The following is a 25,709-nucleotide window of genomic DNA, read 5'->3' on the forward strand; positions in this document are numbered from 1 at the left end:
TAAAAACAAAACAAAAACAAAAAACACACACACTCACAGATTTAGGGCACTGGCAGATATGATACCAACTGGTCTGCTAACTATTAGAGGATGGGTGTTAATCCCTTCTGCTGTGACCATGGGACTACAGTTGCCTGTTGTTCGCTTTGTGCTGTGGGTGCCAATATGACTTACATTGTCGTGGCTTATTAAAATGGTGTGCACTGCACAAAATTTTGTTAAGTCTTAGTGGGAATAGCATATGGGTAGTGACTGAGCCAGGCTCCACATTACCTACCTTGAAAGATTTTTCTGACTAATGAATGAAATTTAAGCCAGGAGACAAAGCTTGACTGGCAGAAGCCCCTCTTTTAGTCAGAAAACCAATGGTCTCTTGCCTTTAATATCACACCCAGTTCATTTCTAGAGATGCCCTCCCATCATGATCTGTATAACAAGGTCTTTCTCTTCTATCTGCAGATAGCTCCAGCTCATGCCCAGAGGTTTAGTGCCCTAGAGCTCATAAAAGAAAAGGCGACAGAGTCAAGGTAAGTTATCGGTTTATTAGGAAAGTACCAACACCACATTCTTGGAAATTACTGGAATTTTATTTGCCTCAGGCTTATGACTTGCAACCAAAGACATTGTGCAAAGAAAGCAAAGATTAAGTACACTTTAGAGAGGAGACCATACACATTGGTAACACAGGAGATTGGGTGGACAAAAGAAGCCATCCAGGATACTCTAGACACTGTAATATTCAATAGCATTGTCAATAAAACAAGAACAAAAAAAAATCAGCAATGTTTACAGTAGACATAAATCTTATACAAGTCAAAAAGCTTTTTTTTGTTCTTCAGATCATAGAGCATAAAATGGAAAAATGTATATGTAGGTGATATCTAACTACTGTACATTTGTCACTAGTAAAGTTGCTTATATGTACCACAGTGTAAAAAAGAAAAGAAAACCAACAATACTGAAACAAATGAAAATCTTGAAAATCGCCTGATGAAAAATAAAATAGCCAGCGGCATTTAATGGTTCCTCCTGGCCGTCTACACTACAGAAGATAAGAATCTTCTCACCGGATCAGATGACGGAACCAAGCACATCAAACTGCTACCAAACTTGACCCACCTGTAGAAATATACTATCCACCCACATCTTTTCCATCAAAAGCTTTTTGTTTTTAATCTTTGAATCCTTGAGGCCCATTTGGTCACAATATGTTACAAATATCCATGTGTGTGTGTGTGTGTGTGTGTGTGTGTGAGCACGCGCGCGTTTCTTTTTTTACACCATGATATCATATGTTTGTCTGTCACTACCCTAAAGCTAGTTCTAGATGACAATGAGGACGGAGAAATAACCCAGTGTGTCCAAATGGCAAGTGAACTCACTGGGGAGGAAGGAGAGGGGGAAGAAAGCATTCGGTTCTGCCGCTGCGGGAAGCTTATATCCAGGCTCACTCATCGTCAGTTCCACTTGCTTCTGACTGTTCCTAAAAGAAAGAGGTGGTGGACAGAGTGAGTGCACTACACCCCTCTCTGTGGAAAGACAGACACCGAAGAGGCATGGACACCCTTTATGCCCCAATGGGGTCAGGGGTGGGGGCCTACACTGGCAAGCCCAAGGTGCGCCCGCCTACCAGCCACACTTGCTGTATGCCACTGCCATTTCTGAAGTCTCCAGCTAACCATTCCTATCTTTAGCTGAGCTTTGGAAACCTGTCCCAGGACAAGAAAAAGATCATGCCTTGAATGTCTGCTCACAGGTAAGTCATCTCAAGAAAGCATGGTGCTTCAAATGTACCGAAATATAGTAAGCCCGGTTCTAGAACTTTCCAATCCTGCCAGAGTAGCAAAGTGTTAAAGGAAAATCAAATTCACTTATGTACTAAGATGAAAAACTGTCTTTCCAGAATGAAAGCTGTGTAGGGGTTGCAGTTTCGGAGAAGCTGAGCTTCTGTCAGGAGTTAGTTAAGGGGCTGGGCTGGCCAAGTTTCTGTCTGTTGTTCTCCCAGACCGGCAGGGTCAACAGTATTAGACCGAGGAAGCTCCTGACATCTGGATTCAGCCCCTGCCAATTCACTCCCTCGGGACCTGCAGAGAACCCTGGACCCAAGTGATATCTACGTGATGATGCTAATATAAATGTTAAGTATTACTCAGATCGAGAGGTGCCTGGTTTGATAAAATGCTCCTTAAATTTTTCCTGATAAGAATAAAGCCTCTGGGTATTTAATCTCAAACACTACAGCCCAAAACTGCCATCACAATACCTTTCCTTTCCCCCCCTCTAACCATTATTTTATCTGAACTGCTCTATACTCACAGCAAGCTGGGTACGAGAGATATAAAATATTAACCAGCCATGAAGAAAACTGCATTTGCACATACGTGCACTAGAAGATTGAAAAGGGGACTTGAAATGGAGAGCTTTTCACGTGACACCAGTGTTAGATTCTTTGTTCTAAATTTCACTCTGTTCCCTTCTTCAACATGATGAGGTCTCCTCCTCCTCGGCCTAAGCGAGGGCTGTGTACCCCAAGAGGACCTGGGAGTTGGGAGGACAAAGCCACCTCTTCCCCGGGCCTGCACACTTACGTTCTCATCCTGCTCCTCATCGGTGTCAAAATCGCTCACAACAGGTTTGGCTTTGCCTCGGTTTGGCCTTTTCTTGCCCTTCCCTGTGTCCCGGCCTTTCTCTTCCTTTTTATTCAGTTTGATTTTCACCTTCACAGATTTTGCTAGAGCAGAAACAAGAGAGACCCTGGTGAGGACTCTGGCGAGGTCAGTCAATTTATTATTATCCTACCCGTGGATAACAAGTTGGATTTCCCCAATGCTGGAGAGCCTCAACGGCACGTTCACCTGCTGGTCTAGTTAGCACACCCCTGCCTCCTCTAAGTGCAAGCTTGTCTCTGTTTGGAAGGTGAGTGACACAGTTATGGGGGAGGAGGACCTCGGGGTGAGGGTGGGAGTGGATCCTTTTTCTGGCTCCTGATGGCTAAGCAGGGCAGTTATGAAATGAAAAATTTACATTAACTATTGCTAAATCTAATAAAGGGTAAAAAAGGAAGGATGATTTCACTGTGTACACTATTTAACTTAAAAATTCCAGTAGTGGGAGGAGGGAGGGACATGATGAGGAACAGGTGTGGGGGCGGGTGCATTTGGGATGTAAATAAACTAATAAAAAAAATAAAATTCAAGTTGTTTGAGTGGCATTTTTAATGTACGGAGACAAAATGGCAAGAAAAATAACAACATGTATCCTTTACCCCCATTTCACGCCTCTCTGATTATTTCCAGAAAAATAAAAAGCACAGTTTATACCTGTAAATATTCTATATTCTATCCTACCAAGAATAGGCACACATACATGCAGAGACACCTGAAGCTTAATTTAGCTGCTACATTAATCTTCAGGTATACCCAGTGTCCATGTCTACTTGCTTTTTACTTACACATGGGAGATAGCCATAGGCATTAGCTCACACATGTAGCTTCTTTTCAACCCCTGAAAAGTTCCTGTGCACAATCTACTCCATAACTGATTTAACCAGTCCCCCAGTGATGGGCACTACAACAAAGAAAGCCATTGTGAAGCCATGTTGGCAGACTTTGGTGAGGGTACAGCAGCAACAGCCACACGGGACATTCTAATGCTATCTGTCAAGTGCATTGACAGGAAGACTATAGCCATTTCTGCTCTCGCTTAGAAGACTGCAAAGTGCTATGCCTCCTAAGGAACTTCTGGAATGGGCATCCCACCGCTATGACTCCAAGTATTTGAGAATAAGTCATGAGAAGGTGGGTCTACCACACAAGCCAATCTCCCAATGCTTGTAGAACTCAAGACTTGCTGTAGCTATTTCAGTGGGGGTGGGGGATTTGATCACAGAAGAAAGAATGTGTGAGCTGAGACTTTCAAATCTTGGGGGAAATGTAAGGAAAATGGCCTCATTGGAGCAGTAAAATTAAGACATTTTGATACATTTGGATGTTTTTGGATCTGTTAAATCTGGAAAGGTATGCTATAAAATATCAGAGAACTGGAACGAACATCTCCAAATCCCACAGATTATGGGACTATACCTTTTTTTCACCTTCCAAGTCATCTACACTAACTAGCAATAAACCAAGTGATGTTTGTGAAATCACATCTCTATGCAGACCAAAATTAATGGGCGTACTAAGATTAGTTTGACAATTACTTTTGAAAATCAATGCCTGTCTGAGACCTAGGCCCAGCAGCGCCCTGTGGGAACTTGTTAAACATGAAGAGGATGGGATCTCACTGATCCAGAAACACTGGGACAGAGCCTTACAGTCAATGTTCTTCAAGCCCTGTAGATGTCATGCTACAATGCTACGGATTGACAGGTGGTATGCACGCAAGTGTTATCCTAACACCCAAAAGCAACATGGACAGTCCTGAGCTCCATGGCTGGTGTGCTTCATTTTAACAGCTGAGAAAACTGGGCAAAAGTGTGGCAAGTATGTGGCCCTTAGTGTCTGTGGAAACAGCCCCACAAGTGGGAAGGGCCAGGTGTAGGGGACTTACCCTCTGACTCTGACTCCTCTTCATCATCTTCCTCCTCCTCCTCATTGCTTTCTTCCTCACTCTCTTCTTCTTTGGCAATTTTCTGCCGAGCACTCTTAAACACTGATTGGAGGACAATGGAGTCTTCATAGATCTAAACGGCCAAAGTGTCAGCTGTTAAAACCCAAACGCTGAGTCCAGCAGACCCACAACTCCTGTGTGTACCTCCTTAGTCAACACACACACACACACACACACACGCTTTAGTTTAAGAGATGCCATTATTGGCTTTCCCCCCATGTGTATAGTATGTGTTCATATGTGTGTGGTCACGTAGATAGCAGAAAAGAATGTTCCTCAATCACTCTATATTAGTTGTCTAGGCAGGATCACTTCTAGAATTACCAGCTGGACCCTAAACCCATCCGAGATTCTGGGAGTATGAACTGGTCCAACTCACCAGGCTACCACTTACTTTTGTGAAAACCCAGAGGCAAAACCGAATCCAAATATAGGCACAAAGATACTCAAAGGAAGACCAAAGAGACACGGAAATAAGTTAAAAGAATATGTTGAGGCTGGGTGTAGTAGCGTAAGCCTTTAGTCTCAGTTCTTGGAGGGCAGAGGCAGTCAGATCTCCATGAGTTCGAGGCCAGCCTGGTCTATAGAGTGAGTCCAGGACAGCCAGGGTTGACAGAATAAAACCCCGTCTCAAAAAACCAATATATAATTGTTATATTTATAATGTGTTAGAGCAGATGGGGTCTCATCTTTGACAAAAATAAAACAATATTTTTGTTTGTTTGTTTGTTTTTTTATTTTGAGATATGGTTTCTGTGAGTAACAGCCCTTGCTATCATGGAACTCACTCTGTAGACCAGGCTGGCCTCAAACTCAGAGAGCCACCTGCCTCTGTCTCCTGAGTGCTGGGATTAAAAGTGAGCACCACCATATCCCAGCCAAAATCCATGTTCTAAAGCACACTTATGTAAGCTGTTCTCTTAAATACCATGGCGACAAAGTGGCAAAGGAACCCTTTCCAAGGCTGTTCCCTATCACTGAGCTTCGGTGCAGCCAACAGTGATCCAGCAATCTCACTTCTGGAGATGTAATCAAAATAATTAGAAGCAGGGTGTTGAGGAAGTAAATATCCTCCACACACCCATGTGCCCAAGATGCACCTCAGCCAAGAGATGAGGAACCCAAAGGTCTGTAGACAGGTGAGTGACTGAAGAAAATATGGCAGGTGCAGGACTAGAAGTCAGCCTTTGGGAAGAAGGACCTCCCATCACCTGCTACTACACAGAAGAACCCTAGGAGCCAGTCACCAAGAGGTGGACACTAAGTGATCCCATTTATGTAGTCAAACTCACGTAAGTCAAGGGTGGCTATAGGAACCAGGGTGGGGAGAAGAATGTTAGACGCCTAAGGTGTCATCATCGTTTGCTAGAGACCCGATAAATACCCACAGGAGCAGCCTTAACTACTGAACTGCAACCTTAAAAAAAACAAAAAACAAAAAACCAGTTAAGGTAGTAAAGTTTATGTTGTCTTTTTGCCACAATGCAAAAGCAGAGTATAAGTGAAGGGCCATTGTTCTCTGGAATTGAATTCCTTCGCTGTAAAGGTGACCCACCACAGCCAGGCAGTGGTGGCACACACCTTTCATCCCACCATTCAGGAGGCAGCAGCAGGCAGACCTCTGTGAATTCAGAGTCAGTCAGGGTCTACAGGGTAAATTCTAGGATAGCCAGGGCTACACAGAGAAACCAGGTCTCAAAAAAAAAAAAAAAAAAAAATCGGCCCACACGTTCAAGGAAGTGGTAAGGGCAGCCTGTGGCAAATGTTGAGGACGGTGATGGGGACAGTGAGGACACTGGGACAAATCTGCCTGAGATATGAGTTAACAAGTTAAGGTGAGGACGAGCTGGACGGGGATAAGCCAAGACAGCAAAGGAGAAAGGCAGGAGGCCCAGGTGAGGAAATGTGGAGGCCTCACTGCCAGTCCTGGCTATGGAAGGAACTCTGCTGGGCTACCTGCTTCACACGCAGCGTCTCTGTGTAACTTGGCCTGCCCTGTTTCTTCTCTTTTGCTGAGTATGGCAGCCACAGGCCAGAAAGACAGACAGGAAAACAGACATCAGTCCCCACCATAGGTAAGTGGAATCGAGCTGTTATTAAAGAGGAAGTGTCTGCCTCCTTAGGCTCAGAAAGTCACGGTTACTCACAATAACTTCTCGACTATGGAGAAGAGAACCAAGAATTTTTTTTTTTTTTAAATCAGCAATTTGAGGCTCCTTTCCATTCTATTTTAAATCATTGCACTCTGAACTCCTGGTAGAAGGTAACTGTCATCACAGACAGTCTCTGTCAATATAGAGATGGTACCCTGCCTTTCAGCATCACCTCCTCTAATGGGGAGACAAGCCTTGAAGGAAGCATATGAGTAGAAGTCTATCCAGTCATGGCACAATCCTCCCTCCCCCCTTTATTCACCCAGGCTGCAGATGACACGACCTCTTTAGTTTTCAGTGTTCTGCCGGGGAGGGAGCAACTATTCAAAAAAGTAGAAATGAAATACTTCACTTCCAAGAACCTAAGCATGGTTAAGGTTAGAGACTTCTCAGACAACTTGACACATACCTGGGATCCTTCCAAGTTGAATGTCTGTGCATTGTGACAGAGAAGCATGACATCTTTCTCCAGGTCCCCCAGGCTCCGGTACTTATGATTACGGATTCTTTCCTGATGGGAATTTTGGATGAAACAGAAGAAGGATATGTAACCGTCCTTGCTTATTTAAGGAAGCCCACATTTCCCCTTGTCTTCATAGCATTCAGTCTTGTTGAGTGGGCGGGGCTGTGCAACTCCAAGGGCGGGGCATCACTCACTGGGACCACCCTCCCACCAGTGTTCTTCAGGACAGGGAGGAAGGTGCGCGGAATGGGAAACAGATGGTCATGGAGGGGCAGGGAGGCTTTCAACAACATGCAGTGTGTGTACTCTGAGCCTGCAACAATCAGATAACATGCATGGGAAGGATCGATGCCATCCCGGCCCCGCCTTTCCTGGGGCAAGCCCTGTCAGTGGTTAGCAACCAGGAGGCCACTACCCCAGCCCCACCTAGAATCACATCAGAGCATCCATGCAGCCTCCTTTGTGTACTCGAAGAATAACAGTGAACAGAGTATCTACCTTTATCTTTTTGAAATCCACTGGCTTCCTAATTAATTCATAGTATTCTGGTAACTCTTTCCTGGAAGGTAACTGAATGAAGACTTCACTGAGCTGTCGCCCTGAACTGCAGGATGGGGAAGACAAACAGAAACAAAGCAGATGAAGCACTCCTCAGCCAGGGGGGTCATTTCAGAGACTGTCAACAAAGCAAAGGAGGTCCCACGCACACAGGCATGGAGGGCTCTGGGAGTGGAGGCTGATGCCCCGTGTGCCGGCTTCAATCACATGAGGGCACAATTATGTCCCCGCTTCTGTCACACACACAGACAATGTGGCAAGTACCCTGTGGATTCCCCTGTCAGGAGCTAATCTCTTTTCATCATGACAGAAATATTTAAAATAACTTATTGAGCCTCAAGCCCCATTTTAACTGAAAAACAGAGTTGGTTAAAAGAAAGCACATAGACTTGACTCCCATGTTGCTTTTGTCTTCAAATTCACTGTGTATTTGGAAAAGATGCTAAAATACACAGCACAATGCTAATGTGAAGCTGCTGTGTGCTCCCACAATCCTTTACGTGTTCTACATGCCACGAGCCCCTCCCATTGTCCCTTGCCCAAGGAGCCCCTTCCCGTCCCCCAAAGGCACTTATGTGGAGCAATTTGGGCAAATGAGAACAATTGCTAATGTGTGTGCTGTGCGGTTCTCATTTCTCGGATCTGAGCTGCGCCCTCCCCCCAGTGCATGGTGGGTTTTATTGAAAGCAGGTTTAGTAGGGAGATGCTTTAGCCTTTTGTCATTTGGGAGAACAGGCTGCAGAGCAACAAGCTTTCCACATCAACTTAATGCGGGAAGCGGGCACGGTTAAAGGTACAAAGGCTGGATAATTGAGGTTCACGATCCCAATACCTGAGCTACCCTCGCTAAATCAATAACAGCTCGTGATATATGGTCTAGTCGTTTTCCACAAAAATTTCACTGCCTTTATGATGGGATCTCCAGTTCCTTTGTGCGGCCAGAAACGTCAAAAGATAATCATAAGCCCCCCCTCCCCCAGCCCCCACCATGTAAATTTGGAAGGTGGCTGCACCAGTGTTTGGGAATGCTCAGAGGCAGCAGCAAGGCATGAGTGACAATATGCCGTTTTAATCCACAGTCCCAGTTGTATAATTAAAAAATAATCATAATGACAGTTATCATAAAAGAGGCATGCGCACTAACTCAAGTGGTTGCCTAGCAACCAGTGGGGGAAAAGCTGAAGTGCAAAGGGGCCTGCATAAATTAACCGACAATCCTCAGTCAAAGGATGGGCAAGTTTTTTCAGTTATGGCAGGTCACTGTTTTGTTTTATTTTTAATGCTTAGATGAGCCTCATGAATACTAAAATCAGGAACAAACACAAGAGGTTTAAAAACAAGACTACTGAATGCCAGGAAATTAGATTCTTGGATTATTGTGGTGAGAACCAAGGTGTTCTCTTACCCATCCAACCCCTGCAGACTGAGATATGTTTGTATGTCCATAATTTTTGTCACACAGTATAAGGCACATTTTCTTGTTTACAGTCAGTTCCAACACAGGGTCACAATTGCTGGTGTGCGTTTCTACCATTTTAAAATTGATAAACACATATTTTACCGTTTTTGAAAAAAAAAAGAATATCTTAACGGTGACAAAAAGAAATCTCTTTGTGTGCGTTGATTTTTCTATTTCTGTAAGTATTTTCTTCAAGAGTTTTCATAAGCTGGCATCAATCCACATGCCAGACCTTCCTGTAGCCCTGGCTTTAATACCTGACCCTCAGTGACATCTCCAGTGTCATTTCCTATAGTCCCAACAGATGGTGTCATTTTTCTATTGACAGACTACAAGCACATCTTTGCTGTGCACACCTGTGATAGACAGGCTCCCAGTTTCACCTGTGCTCAGGGTGAAGTAAGAATTAAACGCTATGGACTAGACCCAAGAATCTACTAGAACATCAAGAGAATCCAAAGCCACAAAGGTCACCCGTGGCTGCCTCCTCACTCCAGGCAAACCGGCAGGCCGTAGGTCCACTGAAGAGACAAGCCCAGAGTCACCCCTGCTCATAAGTGAAGAGTTGAGTGATCTCAGACTTGGTGTCAGTACTATAAAATGAGAACAAATCAATCTTCTCTATTTAAAAAATAAAGCCCCACTGGTATAAACATTCCTTCCTGCTTTCTCTGCCACCTGCACCCCAATCCCCCTAAAAAAGAGAGAGATACACAAGGGTGACCTGGAAGCCACTTAAGTTGTCTTCCAACCATCAAGTTGCTTCCAGTTTTCCATTCACACCTTGGGCTAGCCACCAAGCCCTCATAGGTGTGGCCTTATGCCCTAGCTGTACTGAGGCTTTGTCAGCTTGGCAGACTTGCCTCATTTTCTTTGAAGCACCCTCATGTGTATGACTGCATATTTTTTATATCTGGTTATCTGGTGCTGCAGGTGTCAAGATAGGGTTGATCTGCTCTATAATCCACAGATGGCCATTGCATCCTCCCTCCTCAAGCAACTAGGTGTAAACTAGTCCTGGCTGAAATCCATCCACACTTTGTGATTCTCCCACAATCCAGACCCATCCTTTATAATAAAAATGGAGGACAGGCTTCTTAATATCAACTGCACTGGACTTAATGTGCCTCACTTCTCAGAAAATTTTCTCTTCTTCCCACAGGACGCCAACTTTTCTATAGTCAAATCTTCGACATCATCCTTGCCATGGTGATCGGTGACAGCAGCCCAGGAAGGGGAGATCAAGGCTTGGGCAGCATGGGCTGACCTAGATAATGCTCAGCTCTTAATGAAGCGGAAACCTAAGGGTTCTTTGGAAAGTCAGTTGTGTTGGATGGTGTTTTGCTGGGGCAAACACTTGAGTGTTTTCCTGAAGTGGACACAGGTGAAAAACTAAGGCAGGCTCATGAAAGAACATGTCACTGAAGTAGACATAGGAGAGAGAGGATGTTTTGCTAAAGCAAGCATGCATGTGAAAGGATATGTAATGAAAGATTCTTTGCTAACAACGTGCATATATTGGGCTGCCTTACATTTCATAGTGGAGCTCCATTTGTTGGGACTCTGAGGACTGGGGCTGATTGGATGCACGTGCTGAGGCAAGACAAATGGGGGGCACGTGATGTTGGAGTGATGGAGAGAGAGCCTGGCTTGCTGGCACAGCTAGCTGTGCAAGGCTTGTGGGTCTCACATCTTCACAGATCTTCACTGAGAGAGGCACAGCTGAAAACTTATCCTGGTGTCCTTCTGGGTCCCTCCTGCTGATTGGAGCCTGGCTGTCTCTTCTAGGTTGTGCCACCACTGTTCCTGACCTGACTCTACTGAAGTAGACTGCTGGTGTATCCGTGAAGTGTTTGTGATGGAGCTGCCACTGCTAACCTGTGAACTCAACTGCCAATTTCCAGACAACACAGATGGGAATTGCTCCAAAGAACCTTTCTAAACAGGTCCACTCCAAACCCCCCCCCCCACACACACACACTTTAACCTTTCTTTTCCACTACCTCCACTACCTATAAGGGAGGTTAAAGCATTTAAGAACCATCATTAAAAATAAGGATTGAAAAAAATTAAAGTTACATCTAAGGACCTGTAGAATGCACCGGGGTAGCAGAACACTTGCTAAAGGACTGCAACAGTTAACCTCACCCTCACAAAAAAAGTATACATTTAAACCAACGAATTTTAAAAAAGATGTCACTTGAAGGATAATTATAGAATTGTTTGGAGAAGGGGATCTGGGTTTGTTGGAACCTTTATCCTACCACTAGGTATTTTTCATCATGTTATTTTATATGATGTAAAATCTAAGTATAAATTATTGAAGTGCACTACTTCCTGTAGCAAAAGCAGCATCCCCTCCCTGAGTCCACAGACAGCTCTTACACCCATTTTTCTACAGTGATCTATCTCATACTATGATGTAAGACTGCAAGGATACAGGGCTGGTGGGAGAAGAGAAGGAGCCCCCTGAGCTCAGGGCTTACGGGGGCAGGTGGCAAGCACTTTCTGTCTACCAAGGAGAAGGACACAGGGATATGATGGCCGTGTCATGGGCATGAAGAGAAGCACTATATTCCACCTATAAATGAGGACTTGCAAACCCTGCCTACAAGATGCACATGCACACACTACTGAGATTTCGTTTGTTAGGAGTCATCTGGAAACCAGATTATCCCTGTTACCTCTATAGTCCACAAGGTGAGGTTCCCTCATCTATCATACTGACTCTAGATGTAGGCTGTATACAACACATGAATACCAGCTTCACCTCGATCAGGCACCACTGGAAACATGCTTTAGACTAACTTGATTAGAAATGCCATCCTTTAAAACAGCCAAGGCTGACCTTGAACTTTCTATCCTCTGAAGTACAAGGATTCATGCACCTACATGGTTCATGCAGTTCTGGGAGTCAAACCTTGGGATATGAGCTTGGAAGGCAAATGCTCAGACAACTGTATTTTCTTTATTACCCAATGAAGTTGATCAGCTGATTATAATAGTTGTAAAAAAAATATGACTACCTGAAGTCAAAATAAGTCTTGTTGGTAGTAAACAATGAAAGTAAAACTGTGTCTTACTTCATAAGAAAATGGAAGTTATGATTTAGAACACCCACTTAGGGTTGGAGGGACAGTATAGGAAAATTCCTGCAGTCCTGAAGGTATTCTATACAGGAAGTAATTTGGGAAGACAACCTACAAACTAGAATGACATCTCGGCAAGTGAGTAAACGCCGCTTTCTCCCCGAGTCAGGTTCCTGAAGAAGTTTCATACACCCTACTGATAAATTTCTTCACAATCACATCTGTGCCCCAGTTATCTAAGAAACTCTGGAATCCTGAGCCAGGTATGAATCAGGAGCCATGAACACACCACAGTCACTAGAGAGATATGTTGTCTGGGATTTGCAATCACCAAGCAATGACTGATAATTGACTCTGACTTCCCAGGCTTGGAATAAGTTTAACTTTGCTTATGGTAGTTGGGTGGGTAGCCTTTATAACTACCCTGCATTTCAAGAAAGATCATAGATATCTATACCATGCCCCTCAGTTATCAGGAAACAGAAGGCTACCATGATAGAGAAGAGAAGCCAAGCCCTCACTCAGGACTGCAGCCTGACCTCACACCCAGTTCAGGAACAGTGGCACTCTGAACCATTATTCTAATTATTATTGTCTCCACTGGGTGGAAACAAAGATTCAGATGAAATAGGTGCCAGAGATATGTGGCGACACTAAAGGTACATACAGTCAGGCCTGACGACCTAAATTCCATACCCAGAACCCAGAGGGTAGAAAGAAAGCACAAATTCACACAAGTTGCCCTCTGACCTCTATGTGCATGCTACAGCATGTACACACAGGTGAACACACAAAAATATAAAATGTGAAAAAAAAAAGATATATCAAGATAGTCATCATAGGATAACTTACAATAATTTAAATCAAATAGCCAAGATGTTTACCATCACAGAGAGATCAGTGATGGGGTGCTAGGGAGTCTAACGCTGTGTAGGGGGAGAGGAGGCTGTTGTGGAATTCAAAAACAAACCACCCAGAGGATATGAAATTTGAAGTGTGGCCCATCTCAAAAGCTTCGAAATAAGCATAGGAGAAAGAGATCTGAGGAGATATGGGACAACTTTACAGTCACAGGGACATACTCTGCACCAAGATTTATAATCCAATGCAACTCTGAACCAGGTCACCCACAAAGTGGGCCTCAATGTTGTGATGGGGCTACGTTGTTTGAAAATGTGCTGTAGGTTGAGAATCCTTTTTATTTTCTCTTAAAAAAAAAATGACCTGTATCACATGGCTAGCTTTGATTTCTACCAAATAAACAGCATGTTTGATTACCCACTCCTTTAAATTTGGCCAATAAGAAAAGCTCAAAAGGAACACACAGATTAATTACGGGAAATTTTCCCTAAGATAGTGAAACCTTAAGAAGTGATTGCACGTTTTAGATAGTCCTTTAGAATAGTCTTACAGCATCTCCCACAACCAGAGACACTTAGAAAGAAGAACATCTACTTCCAAGCATTTTCTTTCTTCACTTTATATTGTCTATGGTCATCTACTCCCAATCCTCCTGCATCAGCCTTCCAGACAGCCAATTATAGGTGCGAACCACCACATTTGGCTCTTTTATTTTCTTGGCAGGCATCTTGAGACATTTTTCATAGATTTACTGCCTATCACTTGGCTTTTAGAAACATCGTCAGAGGCCATCTAGTTTCTTACACTTTTTTTTTATTTCTTACTTGACATTTTATAATAGCAAGAAAAGGTATGAATTCTCACCTACCTCTGTCAGGCATGACAACTAAATGACCTGCCACTCTCTAGACTGCCACCTCTTGGCTTTTATCACTTCCTCCTGGAAACATGAAATGCTGTCCTTTCACAGAGTAAGGATGGACTGACCCTCCCCTTCTGAGTGTTCTGTCCTTTGATCCTGGGCAGTGTCTTGTCTTCTCTATGGTAAAAATGCTTCAAGGCGTTTGGTTGATTTGTGACACAAACCTTCTAGAAGCAAAGGAAGCCCAGTGCTTCTTTACCTGTGATGTTCAAGACCCAGATGCTGTTTTGCTTAATGGTGGGTTGTGGTATGTTCCTGAGGGCCTTTTCCTGCAGTAGCCAGTTTGGTAAGTTCTGGAGTGAGACAGATTCTTCTCAAGAACACAAAGGATTTTTTATGTATGTAAAAAAAAAGTCTATCTAATATCTACCATTTTCAATACCAATCCATTTTTGACCAAAACGTTCATGGAACAGAGTTTGAAGACAATGTCATCCCTATACAAGGATATATTCTACTTCTAGTTGGAGTTTCTTCCTCTTCCTGAAGGGTCATTCATGTAGGCTTGGAGCCTGACAGCAAGAGAAGGCCTATAGGGCCAGAGCAATATTGGAAGCTAGGGGAGACCGTCTGTCATAGTTGGCTTTCTATTGCTGTGACAGAATACCATGGCCAAAGCAACTTGAGAGGGGAACGGTTTGTTCCATCTCACCATTTTACACCTCCCTGGCCTCACTGAGGGATGCCAGGGCAGGAACCTGGAGGCAGGAACTGAAGCAGGGTCCATGGGAAAATGCTACTTATTGGCTTGCTCAGCTTGCTTTCTTGAACCATCCATACCTGGATGGACCCTCCCACATCAACCATCAATCCAGAAACCATCCCATAAGCTTGCCTACAAGCCAATTTTTTTTTTTGGGGGGGGTCATTTCTTCATCAAGGTTCCCTCTTCTCAGGTGGCAGTAGCTTGTCTCAAGTGACCGACAACAAAACAAAAAGCCACCAGGAAACCTTTAATGCCTCAGAAAGCAGATGGACTGTCCTTGCCCACTCACCCAGTATGTGGGAATAACTGGGTGAGCACCATACCATAGGTCAAGTCACCAGGAGTCACAGCAGCCTGCCCAGCCATGCTTACATCACAACGATTTGTAATGAGGGTGAAGTAAGACACCAGAGCCCACATTTACCTACACATGTTCCGAGTGCAGTGTCAGAGCTCTAACTCACTGTGGCTCAAAGAGTGAGCCAGGGCACACCAATTTACGGGGCTATAAACAGTATTTTCTGGAAAGATGGTAGACTAAACAAACTCATTTGGGGAACACTGGGCTAAGAAAAATTAGACTGTTGACTTTATAGTCATTAACCCCCACCCCGGGTCTCTAGCTGGACTGGGTGTCTCTAAGAGAGCTAGAAGATAAGTGTGGGAAGTCCTTCTGTAGGAGCCCTTTTCTCAGACAAAACATCAAACTATGACCTCACCGGCCTGCTAGTCCATGAGACAAACTTGGCAGCATCGTGTGAGGTCCAAAGTGTCTGACAGAGAATGAGGGACTTCTCAGATACCTAGAACTTGAGTTTTGTCTAAATGCATCCACCCAGTCATAACACTATTCCATGGTAATTCTTCTGGAACCCATGAGACCTTGAAATGCAAAGGTGCCTGGGCATGAGAGCCATTTTAGCAACCTTCCCGCTCCATTTAAAGAACTATGGAATGCCTGAAGCCAGGGATACTAAAAATAGGCTTTGTCTAAAACAATTTCTTGGCTGTGACTGAAAGAGCAGTCAATACTAATGATATAATCATGACATCAAGGACTGTTAACAAGCACGGAGAGAACTTAAGTGTCCTGATGTGGAGTCTGTGGGCCTGGGTTACTACATACACACATATGCAGAAATGTATATGCAAGCTACCCCAGGTAGACACCCACTGCCCTTTCACCTGTATTCCTATAAATGGCACCGAACCTTCAGTCATCACGCAGGAATCAGAGCCGAAGCTCTGAGAATCTCACCTCAGATTCGGTCTGCCAAAGTCTACTAGACACTCTGAGCATGCATTCTGCCTTCTTTCTCCCCACTGTAGCTGTCTTATCAGAAGGATGTTTCCCCCCTCACCTCCAGCACCCCTCATTCTATATCTCCACAACCCTCTGACAGGCCTCCTTCACTCCCAACCTGAACCTGTGAAATGGCCTATAGTCCTCTCTTGGCTCTCCTTTCCTCACAGCACAGCAAGCTGTGGGTAGCAGCCATTCCCTGCCACCCATAGCAGACACTGCACACCAGTCACTGCACTCTCTCAGCAAAACTCAGGTGTATGTATCCTCAACGCTGGACACCAATGGGAGGGACAGTCAACTGCAAGCACACGAGGAGACCAGAGTTCTTAAAGAGCACGTTCAGATTCCTCACTTTGGAAGTCACAGTTTTTGGGGTCTGTTCCCCTGCTTCACCTGGAGATGGCTCCCCTTTCTTTAGACAGGGTAGCCTAGATGTGCGAGGACACGTGGTCTCCAGAGGCAGTCCATTTACCCATGCTTTCTTCTATACAGCTCATGCCCACATAACTGAGGACTCTGGGTTTGTACATCCTAAACCCCTCACGCTCACTGTACCACAATCCCTCTGTCACCCACAAGCCAAGTTCCTGCTCTTGCCCCCACTCTCCTCCACCACCACTCACACCAGGTATGTACACTATTTAGCTCCTTCCAAAAGTGCATAAGGCAATCTATTTCACTTTGTCCGTTTTCCCCTCTCTCTCCATTTTCAAGACTTACACAGAGACGGACACAAAAAATCCTGGTCTTTTGAACAGCAAGAAAGGATTTTTGAATTCCTCTGAAGGAAGGGTTAATTTATCAAAATGCAACTCTGAAAGTCACACAGGTTAGGCTTAGGGGAAAAGGAAACAAGAGAGGACTCTAATACGGGTGACACCAGCTCAAAAGGGCCCCAAGGAAGCAAAGCACCGAGCCTTTACTAACCTTTGGAAATGACTATTTAAATTCTATTTAGTGAAAATGGGTTTATCTAGGTCCTAACTACAAACAGTTATATTCTCTACCCTCAGAAAGCCCAGGCATGACATGGGGGGGGGTGTTACAGTAGCCTTTGAAGTCATTAATCCACTTTTTCATGGTCATGTGGCTGCTTTGAAGGAGAGGAGAAGGGGAGAAGCAAAGAGAAAAGGAACTCAGACCCACGCTTGCCTTGGGGGCAGGGGACCTTTTAGACCGTCGGGCTTCTTTTCTAGGTCCACACAAGTCACTGTGTTATGTAAACAGCCTACTCTTACAGTCAGTGGTGTTTCAAGACCACCTGAATCCTGATGATAGAAACAGAGCAAACTCGGCAGTGTTCAGCAGGCACTGTGGGGGGTGCTTTCTAGGACAAGGACATGGACACTGTCTTAGTGATCAGAGTTGGGTTATTTTTTGTTTGTTTTTTGTTTTTTTGTTTGCAACTCACAGCAGGGTCTTTATTCTATTTGAGTTAGCTCAGGCTCCTTCAATGCAACCCTGTCACTCAGGACGGTTTTGGGGCGGGGGGAGCCCAGAATATCTATGGGGCAAGGCCTTATAGTAAGCACCAAGCAGGAGATAAGTATGCAAGCATCTAATTGGAGAGGGACTGTGGCCTTTAACATAATTGGCTGGTGCTGGTGGTCATATCATAAACTTCATTTCTGCTCCCCTCTGCATTGGTGGTTGTTAGGTGGGGGTAAGCCTGTAACCTAAGGGTGCAGGTGTGTTGGGGGAATAAACTGGTCTTGTTGAGGATTAGCTTGGAGACTGGAGCTAGGCTCTGGTTTTGTTGGGGGGAAACTTGGAAACTAATGCAAGAGCATGCTCATGCTCCTCACTATGGAACTCACAGCTTTTGGGGTCTGCTCTTCTGCGTCACTCGAGGATGGCTCCCCTTTCTTTGGACAGGGTAGCCTAGCTGTGCAAAGAATGCATGGTCTCTAGAAGCAGTCTATTTAGCCATACTTCCTTCCATAGATGCTCACGGCCATATGGTTACGGAGAACCCACAATCTTGCCTGAGTCTTATTTCTACAGACATGTATTTAAGGCCTTATGTAAAAAAGAAAAATTAAGGCCACAAGTTGAGATCTGTTCATTCTGAAATATGGGATACAACCTCAGTTCTTTTCCTTCTGGCCCTAGATTAGATCCTGCACTAACGGTTAGGGTTAGGGTTAGGGTTAGGGTTAGGGTTAGGGTTAAGGTTAGGGTTAGGGTTAGGGTTAGGGGTTAGGGTTAGGGTATAGACAACATTACTGGATCATTTGATAAAACTAGAAGACAAGAGGCAAAGCACTATAGCGACAATTTCTACCACTCAACTTGATCCAGCGGGAGGAAAATACCACACTGGACATACAGGTAACTTTTATCTTGGCATCAGACCCATCCATCTCTCATCAAGCACCACCATCCAAATCTAGTATCTATCTCTAGGAGAAGTTTGCTTCTGGTATTCACCCAGCTGAGGCAGAAGCACATGAAAGTTAGACAGACAATTGGTGGAGGAAGCATAGGACTCACAGTGATGGGAGGCTCAAAGGTGACACCCTGAAGTCCAATCCAGTACACACAGTAGCAAGTGCAAGAAGCACCTGTCCTCTCCCCATGCCAATTGCAATCAACTCCAGGCTGCACAGAGGTATGCATGTGTCCTCACCCTCCTGACACACATTGGGTCTCCTGGAGTTTGACATTAATCTTCAATACTTGGGTAGCACAGTGTTATGGGGTCCACAGGACACATACCAGGATGGAGGTCAGAAGGGACAGAGGTGGCAGGGACCTACCTCTGAGGTGTTGCAGGCTGGGCAGGCTTCCAGATGGCTCCCGCCCCCTTTGTAAGACATGCATGTACAGGTGGACTCTTCCTGGTGAGCACACTGCACAAACAACCTCAATTGCGTGGCAGGGGAGTTTTAGAGTGTGTGTACCTGCAACCCCATTCCCAGTAGAGGTGACTGGGGACAGGGGAGGGGTGACTAGGTAAATTTGTTCCCAAAGACCAGGTCTATGCATCGGCTTGCTTTGTGTACCAAAGGATACCTGTATTTAGAGACATGGGGAATACAAGGCGGATCCTGACCTGTTTCCTTCTATTTCCAACTGAGAATTACAGGGCACCTTCTCCACGTTACACCTGCAGCAGAGTAGAAAGAACACTAGAGTCAGAAGACCTGTGTCCTCCTCCCAGCCCAGCTCCTTCCTTCAGGCTGGGAGGCTGGGAGATTACACAAGGGATCATTCTACAGTGATACACATTTCTCCAAAGTGGCAGAGGTGGTGGGCTCAGGGCATGGCTTCCTAGCATCTCTGGGCCCTTCTTACAGTGCCCTTGCTCTGCTGTCCCATTTCTCTCCACAAAATGTCCCATCTGTGGTTCTAGAAGCTGGGGGAGAATGGGAAGCCACGTTAGGCATGTGTGAGATCTTTAGAAGGAAGGTGACTTGAGTCTTGTCTGGCCGCTCGTTTGTACAGTATAGATGATACTTACCCAGATAGCTCCTGCCTATGAGCTAGACAGAGAAGGTGATTTTCTCACAGTCCCTGCCACATACACATGCAGCAAGTCTGGTTTCCCGTCACCAGCTGAGCTCTCCTTCCCTGACCTCTCGTTTTCAGCAGCACACTGAATAAGTGCTCTTGCCTGAGAATGGATCTGAGCCACCATCTGAGGGTTACAAGACAATTTTGGACACTGACATGTAGGCGACCTTTTGTGTGAAGGCTGTGGAAGGGCATTCAGGTTGGCAGCATCCTGGGAAGCTCACCATCCCATCCAGATTAACGCTCTAGACCAAACCAGCAGCCTCCCTTGGCAGTCTCAGGCTAGCCTAACTCTGGGCCTCTGCACTGCCCCTGTCTGGATGGCCCAGAGCAGGAGGCAATTGGACAGGGTCAGCATATACCACACAGCAGAGATATGAATATGCATGCAAAACTCCAAATATACAGCATTAACCAGAACATCTGAAATCCACGTGAGAACGGGGAGGGCCATGTTGGAAAACAAAACTGTAAAGTTGCTAGGTTCAGAGCAGGGAAACCTACTTTTCCTAAGCCAGGGATCTGGAAGCTTTTAAAGAACAGGAAGACATGATCAGATATGTGCTTCAGAAAGAAGGCAAGACAGGAAGGGACGAGAGACTAGACTCCCACACAATTGGCAGCTACTCTAGACCAGGGGTTCCAGGGTCTCATGGAGGGAGTGTGTGAAGTGAGGACGCAGGAAGCGGCTTGCCTTGAAGACTCATGCGTAGGTAGGGGCTTTAGAAGTGAGGTGTGGCCAGGAAGACTTTCAGGCTGATGATGTTGATACAGAAGCCCAAACTGACCATGGTCCTCTCAGAAGGCCTAGCAGCAGAAAAGGAACCCGGGAAGGAGGAACACCACCCTGGACATTTTATAAAATATACTGTAAATACTTCAGAGAATGTCAGTCCCAGTTCCACGATCTCAGAGCAGCAAAGGCTACAACCTAACAGAGGGGCCAGGTACTAAACAAAAGAGGTTCTAACAGATCTCCTTTGTTAACAGACAAATTCCAGTCGTTCTGATAGAGGTTAGGAATCTGACTGGCTTGGGGAAAGACACCAAAGCACAGACCACAGTGGATGCTAACTTATGCCAAAGATTTGGGTTTGCAGATGTACTTTATAGGTCTGTTTGAAAAGGCAGTTAGGCAGGATGGTGTGAGCCATCCCCTGGATAGAAGCCTGGAAAGCTGTTAACAGCAGGCTCTGACCCAGGAGATAGCTCAGTGAGTTTTTAAGAAGAGCGCTGGGAGAGAAAAAAATCTTAAAAGGAAACAATATCTCTGAACAAGAGTCCAGCCCTTCTGGGAGTGGACTAGTTAAAAGTGGGTCTTCAAAAGTCGTGGCTTGGCCCAACTTGAAATAAGGAATGCTACAAATTAGTTTCTAGTGTAAGTCGGGATTAAACAGGGACAATTGCTATTGGGTTTATAACTTGTCATGTCCTTTAAAAGGAGCTATAATGTAAAGAAATACCTCCTAGTTCTCTCTTCCCTCCACTCTCCAGAAAAGTGTCATTATGATGACTTTTCTTCAAAAGTCAAAAACAAACATCATGAGTACACTCACTCTAAGAGGCAGGCAGATTTCTGAGTTCGAGGGTAGCCTAGTCTACAGAGTGAGTTCCAGGACAGCCCAGGGAAACCCTGTCTCGAAAAAACAAAACAAACAAACAAAAAATGAGTACACTCTGCTGTAGTAAAGCTCTCATGACATGCCTTCCCCAACTCCCCCTATCCTGTGCCAACAGCACAGCACTGTCTTCCCTGCATGGTGCAGAGCAGAGGAGGCCGGAGAAAGACCCGGAAAGAAGACCCTGTGGCTAGATTGAACAGTGCACCGCTCGAACTGGAAACAGCACGGGGAGTATTTCCAGGACGGGTAAATGATTTCCCCAATGCCAAGTGCACTAAATTCAGACGAAGTGCAGTCCCGGACCATCCGTCAAGGTATCACTAAGGACTTACTAAAATTCTAAGGGTGGGAGCAACACACTCCAGGGAGGCAGGAGTTCCAGAGCTACCAATCCTGTCATGCCTCCTGCACTGTCTGGTACCACTGTAGCCACAGATCAGACTAGCCAAGCAGAACCTCCCGCCTTCCCAACTGTTCCATATCATTGTAGGTTCAACTCTGAAGTCATTCATCTTTAAACCACAAATACAGCGAACAAGCAAGGTTTAAAAAAATGTATAAATGCACATTCTGCTTCCAGATTCTTGGGTTGGTTTTTTTTATTCACTTTGTTGTTTGTTTGTTTGTTTGTTTGTTTATTTGAGACAGGATCTCAACATGTGGTCCAGCCTGGCCTCAAACTGGATATCCTGGTGCCTCAGCTTCCTACTGGTGGTTAACATTTGTGCATGTCATGCCATGGTTTCTAAATTCTTTAGGAAGAACACAGGTTTGAAAAGCAAGGTATAACAAAGCAGAAGCTCCTGATAGGAGAGTTTGATTTCTTTTCTTTCCTTTTTTTTTTAAAGAATGTATCAAGGTGCTTCAAATGAGTTCAAGTGACCAGCAGTAAACTAATTACACCCTGAAAGAGTGTAGATTGCTTCTGCCAACAGTGCATAGGAAATCAGACAGTAGAAATGGAGGCAGAGGCTGGAGAGCAAGCAGCAAAGATCCCTGTTTTGAAATGAGAAATGAAACCCAATACTGCTTCACGTTGACCCTTGTTGAGAACTTAGACTAAGTTACCCAGAGGCTGGGGGGCTACTTAGCAAAGACAAATAGCATCATTAAGGACTAGCAGGGGGTGTCCCTGAAAAAGCCATGGCGAGCAGGCAGGCCAACCTCATTTCAGTCGTTCAGCAGTGTTTCTAGGTTGATAGATGGGGAAAGGGCTACAAACATGGTATAGTTGGTCTTAGTCTTTCTTGATAACCTTGAGAAGGGACAGATGAATGTGGGTGACATGAGGGCTTGGCCCCGTGAGTTCAACAACACAGAACCAACCTCAAGGACCACTGGTCAAACAGATTCCTGTCAACCCGCACTGATGCCTAGGGCATCTCACGGAGCCCTGTCCTGATTCCTTTACAAACATGTCAGCAATAGTTCCTGACACATCTTGAGCTTCAAAAAACCTCAGAAAAATGAGCAAATACTTGTTTACAGAACGAGAAACAAGTAAGATCAATGATAAGAACAGACGCTTTGAGGGGAGGCTGCACGGAGCTGGGGGACTTCAGTATATGACGCTCGAACAGTTAAGCTTTAGCTCAAGTTTACACTTAGCAGTTTTTGAGAAACAATACCTGTGGGTATGTCATGTGTCCAACATCAGCTGGCACTGTGCCAAGGATGCTGGAGAAAGCAAAGTGACCCTTGAGCCACATACACAAAGCTCTGGAGTCCAGAACAAACAACCAAACTACCCCACAACCTCAGAGCACAGAGAGTTCTTGGAGCCATGGTTCAAATGGGCAGTACAAGAGCAGATTGTACCTAAGGAGGGTCTAAGTGTCACTCAGAGAACAAAAGGGGATGTTTCTATCTGAAGAAGGTGGTCCTGGGGTGGGGATGCCAGTTTATAACTATTTTCAAAGGGCATGTCTTGAAGCAAGACTGGATTCATTCTCTGACTAGTATGTAGAATAGCTAAAAGTCAGTAGAAAGGATTTCAATGCGGGAAAGAACAACCATATCAAAGACAGTCCTACAGTGTCAAGAAGTTCCTCCAGAAACTGTGGCCTGACATGAAATCCACATCAGCAGGCTGGAGGACTTTCTATCACCAGGGCCGCTCCGGCACCTGAGTCACAGGACACTAGACCGCACAGAGCCAAAGCCCAGAACCTCTGCCTTTAAGACTGTCTCTAGGAACCTTTCCCTGAGACCTGGAAGAGCTCATCTGGGTCAGTCTCCACCTATTCTCCATGGCCTCTCATGGCGATTTTAAACAGTACAGGTGCAACGGAGGAGGAATCCTTTACAAAGAAACAGAGTGCCTCCGCTTAAATATTATAGAAGGTGAGACAGTAGTTAAAAGCCTTCAAAGCCAGCAGAAGACAAAGCATGTTTTCGAAGTCAAAACAAAATATAGCCTGAGATAAAGCTTTCTATTTGGGACAAATAGCACCATAGGAACTGGTAGCCATAGTCCTGTACTACCTAACAGCCATCCGTCCGTGAGTCACACAAAGTCATCGGCTCATTGGGATCACATTTTTAAAACCATCATGCTTTAAAATATAAAGCAATAAACAGACACAAATTATCTTAAGGCTTTATGGAAATATCAAGCCACATCTGTCCCTGAGTCGCGCAAGGACTTTTAAACAACTGCTCATGAGACTGACTAATTCTTCTTATATATCTGTTACATACAGATGGAGGTCTCACTCAATATACTGCCCGGCTACACCGCCATTGGAACCCTACTAACACTGGATGGGCATGTTGGTCGGAGTCTCGTACAGGTGGCACTTCTTCTTTAAGTAGGCTGAGTTACTGGATTAGTAACTGACTCTAACGCAGGAGAAACCTCAACACAACATTTTTCCAGTAGAGTTATTTTTTTTTTTAAATGAACCAAAAATACAACACTGTATCTAATTAAGGCCCTCCTAATTTGAGCGCCTCCTACTTGAGAACCAAGTTTGGTAAGAGAAATACAAAATATAAATATAGTCCATTGCTTTTTTCTAGAGGATCGCTAACTAACATGAAATATACATGAAACATCCAGTGGTAGGAAATTTAGCACATGATCTCCAGAAAGTACCTAAAAACACAGGGTCAGACTGAGTCTTAAGAGGGTGCTTTTTAAGGGGAACTCAATAAGCAAATACATAAATAAAGCCAAGAAGAGCCACTTAATACCTGTGTGCTGAAATATTTAAACATCCCTTGCCTACAGTACAACTAAAGACATGCTCAGTAGTCAGTTCCGGTGAAACTGCATTTTCTGTTTCTGGAACTAAAACCATGGAAACCAGTATCAGCAAGGACACTTTCTTCCTCCTGCTCAGAGGTCCCTTCACCTGCTTGATTAACTGTAAACAGTCTCAAAGTTTTATTATTAATCATTAAACTATTTAAAGAATCTGGGGTTATATTAACTGCCTGGGACAACAATTCCCCAGGCGGGGGCAGGGATCACTCCACTGTGTGCACGGAAAACTGAGGGGCAGGCAGGAAAGTGAACACTTGCTTCAGATGTAAGCAGCTGAGGCTAGCCTAGGAAGGAACTTGTGCCCTGAGCTCAGCTTCCCCAGGCAGAAAGGAGTTCCGTTGCCACAGCTCTGTATTTGGAAATGGGCTCTGAGGGAGTCAGTTGTGGTTATGTACACCAGGCTGACACAGACACAGCCAGCAGGTAATGTAAACAAGCTACCCCGAAGCCTGTCAACAACCAGCAACTCATACTCCATACTGGTGGTAGGGATGGCAACAGCTGAGACCACCTGTGAGGTGTCAGGTAAAGAAAACAGCCATTTCTTCCTCCCTCCTGTGAGCTCTTCCCCCCGCCCCCAAAGTCTGGCAGAATGCAGCCAGGTTTTTTTTTTTTAAGTTTTTCCAAAGGGGGGGAGTCAAGGAATAGAAATATTACATCCTCTCCCCCACTTAAACACTATAAAGCCAAATAAAACAATCTACTTGCAATATGAGACCCACTAGGTGCTGACCCTTCGGCTGATTAAGGAAGCTGAAATAACAGCCACTATTCAACCCCCCCCCCACACACACACTTTTAAATCCCCACAGGCTTGCTCAGCCCCACTCAGCCCTATTCAGTGTCCCAGCAAACCCAGATTGAATGAGCAAGGGATGTGATCATCAGAGGCCTGCCAAAGACCAGGGCACACCTGGTCAGAGAAACAGATGTTATGCTCTCCTGACACAAAGGCAAAAATAAAAAATAAAAAAAGTCAGAGGCAGTGCAGAGTGACACTGTCTACTTAGTCGCAATTTCCTGGCAACAGAGGCCGATGTGAGGTATAATGATTCAGCCTCCCCCTGTGGGAAGGCAACAGGTGGAACTGGGGGTGACTAGAAACTGCAGATACTAATTCATGGTTTGCACACACACACACACACACACACACACACACACACACACACACACAC

At 44.9% G+C, this 25,709-nt stretch overlaps 1 protein-coding gene across 7 annotated transcripts in view; it reads right to left on the reverse strand.

The window, feature by feature from the left end:
- Nucleotides 1-522: 522 nt before the first annotated feature.
- Smarca2 (SWI/SNF related, matrix associated, actin dependent regulator of chromatin, subfamily a, member 2) overlaps nt 523-25,709 on the reverse strand; it is a 166,726-nt gene continuing 141,539 nt past the window's right edge. For 3 of the 7 annotated variants that reach the window (XM_028764074.1, XM_028764079.1, XM_028764077.1), the window contains 5 exons: nt 7,726-7,831; nt 7,174-7,275; nt 4,552-4,684; nt 2,589-2,731; nt 523-1,483 (listed from right to left, as the gene is read on the reverse strand). In XM_028764074.1, the coding sequence (XP_028619907.1) occupies nt 1,448-1,483; nt 2,589-2,731; nt 4,552-4,684; nt 7,174-7,275; nt 7,726-7,831 (520 nt within the window). In that variant the 3' untranslated portion in view covers nt 523-1,447. Of the gene's footprint in view, nt 1,484-2,588; nt 2,732-4,551; nt 4,685-7,173; nt 7,276-7,725; nt 7,832-19,183; nt 19,238-25,709 lie in introns of those variants that run through there. The other 4 variants (XM_028764072.1, XM_028764073.1, XM_028764075.1 and 1 more) reach the window with 3 other exon arrangements.

This window comes from Grammomys surdaster, unplaced genomic scaffold, assembly GCF_004785775.1.
Source record: "Grammomys surdaster isolate TR1022 unplaced genomic scaffold, NIH_TR_1.0 141, whole genome shotgun sequence".
Taxonomy (NCBI): Eukaryota; Metazoa; Chordata; class Mammalia; order Rodentia; family Muridae; genus Grammomys; species Grammomys surdaster.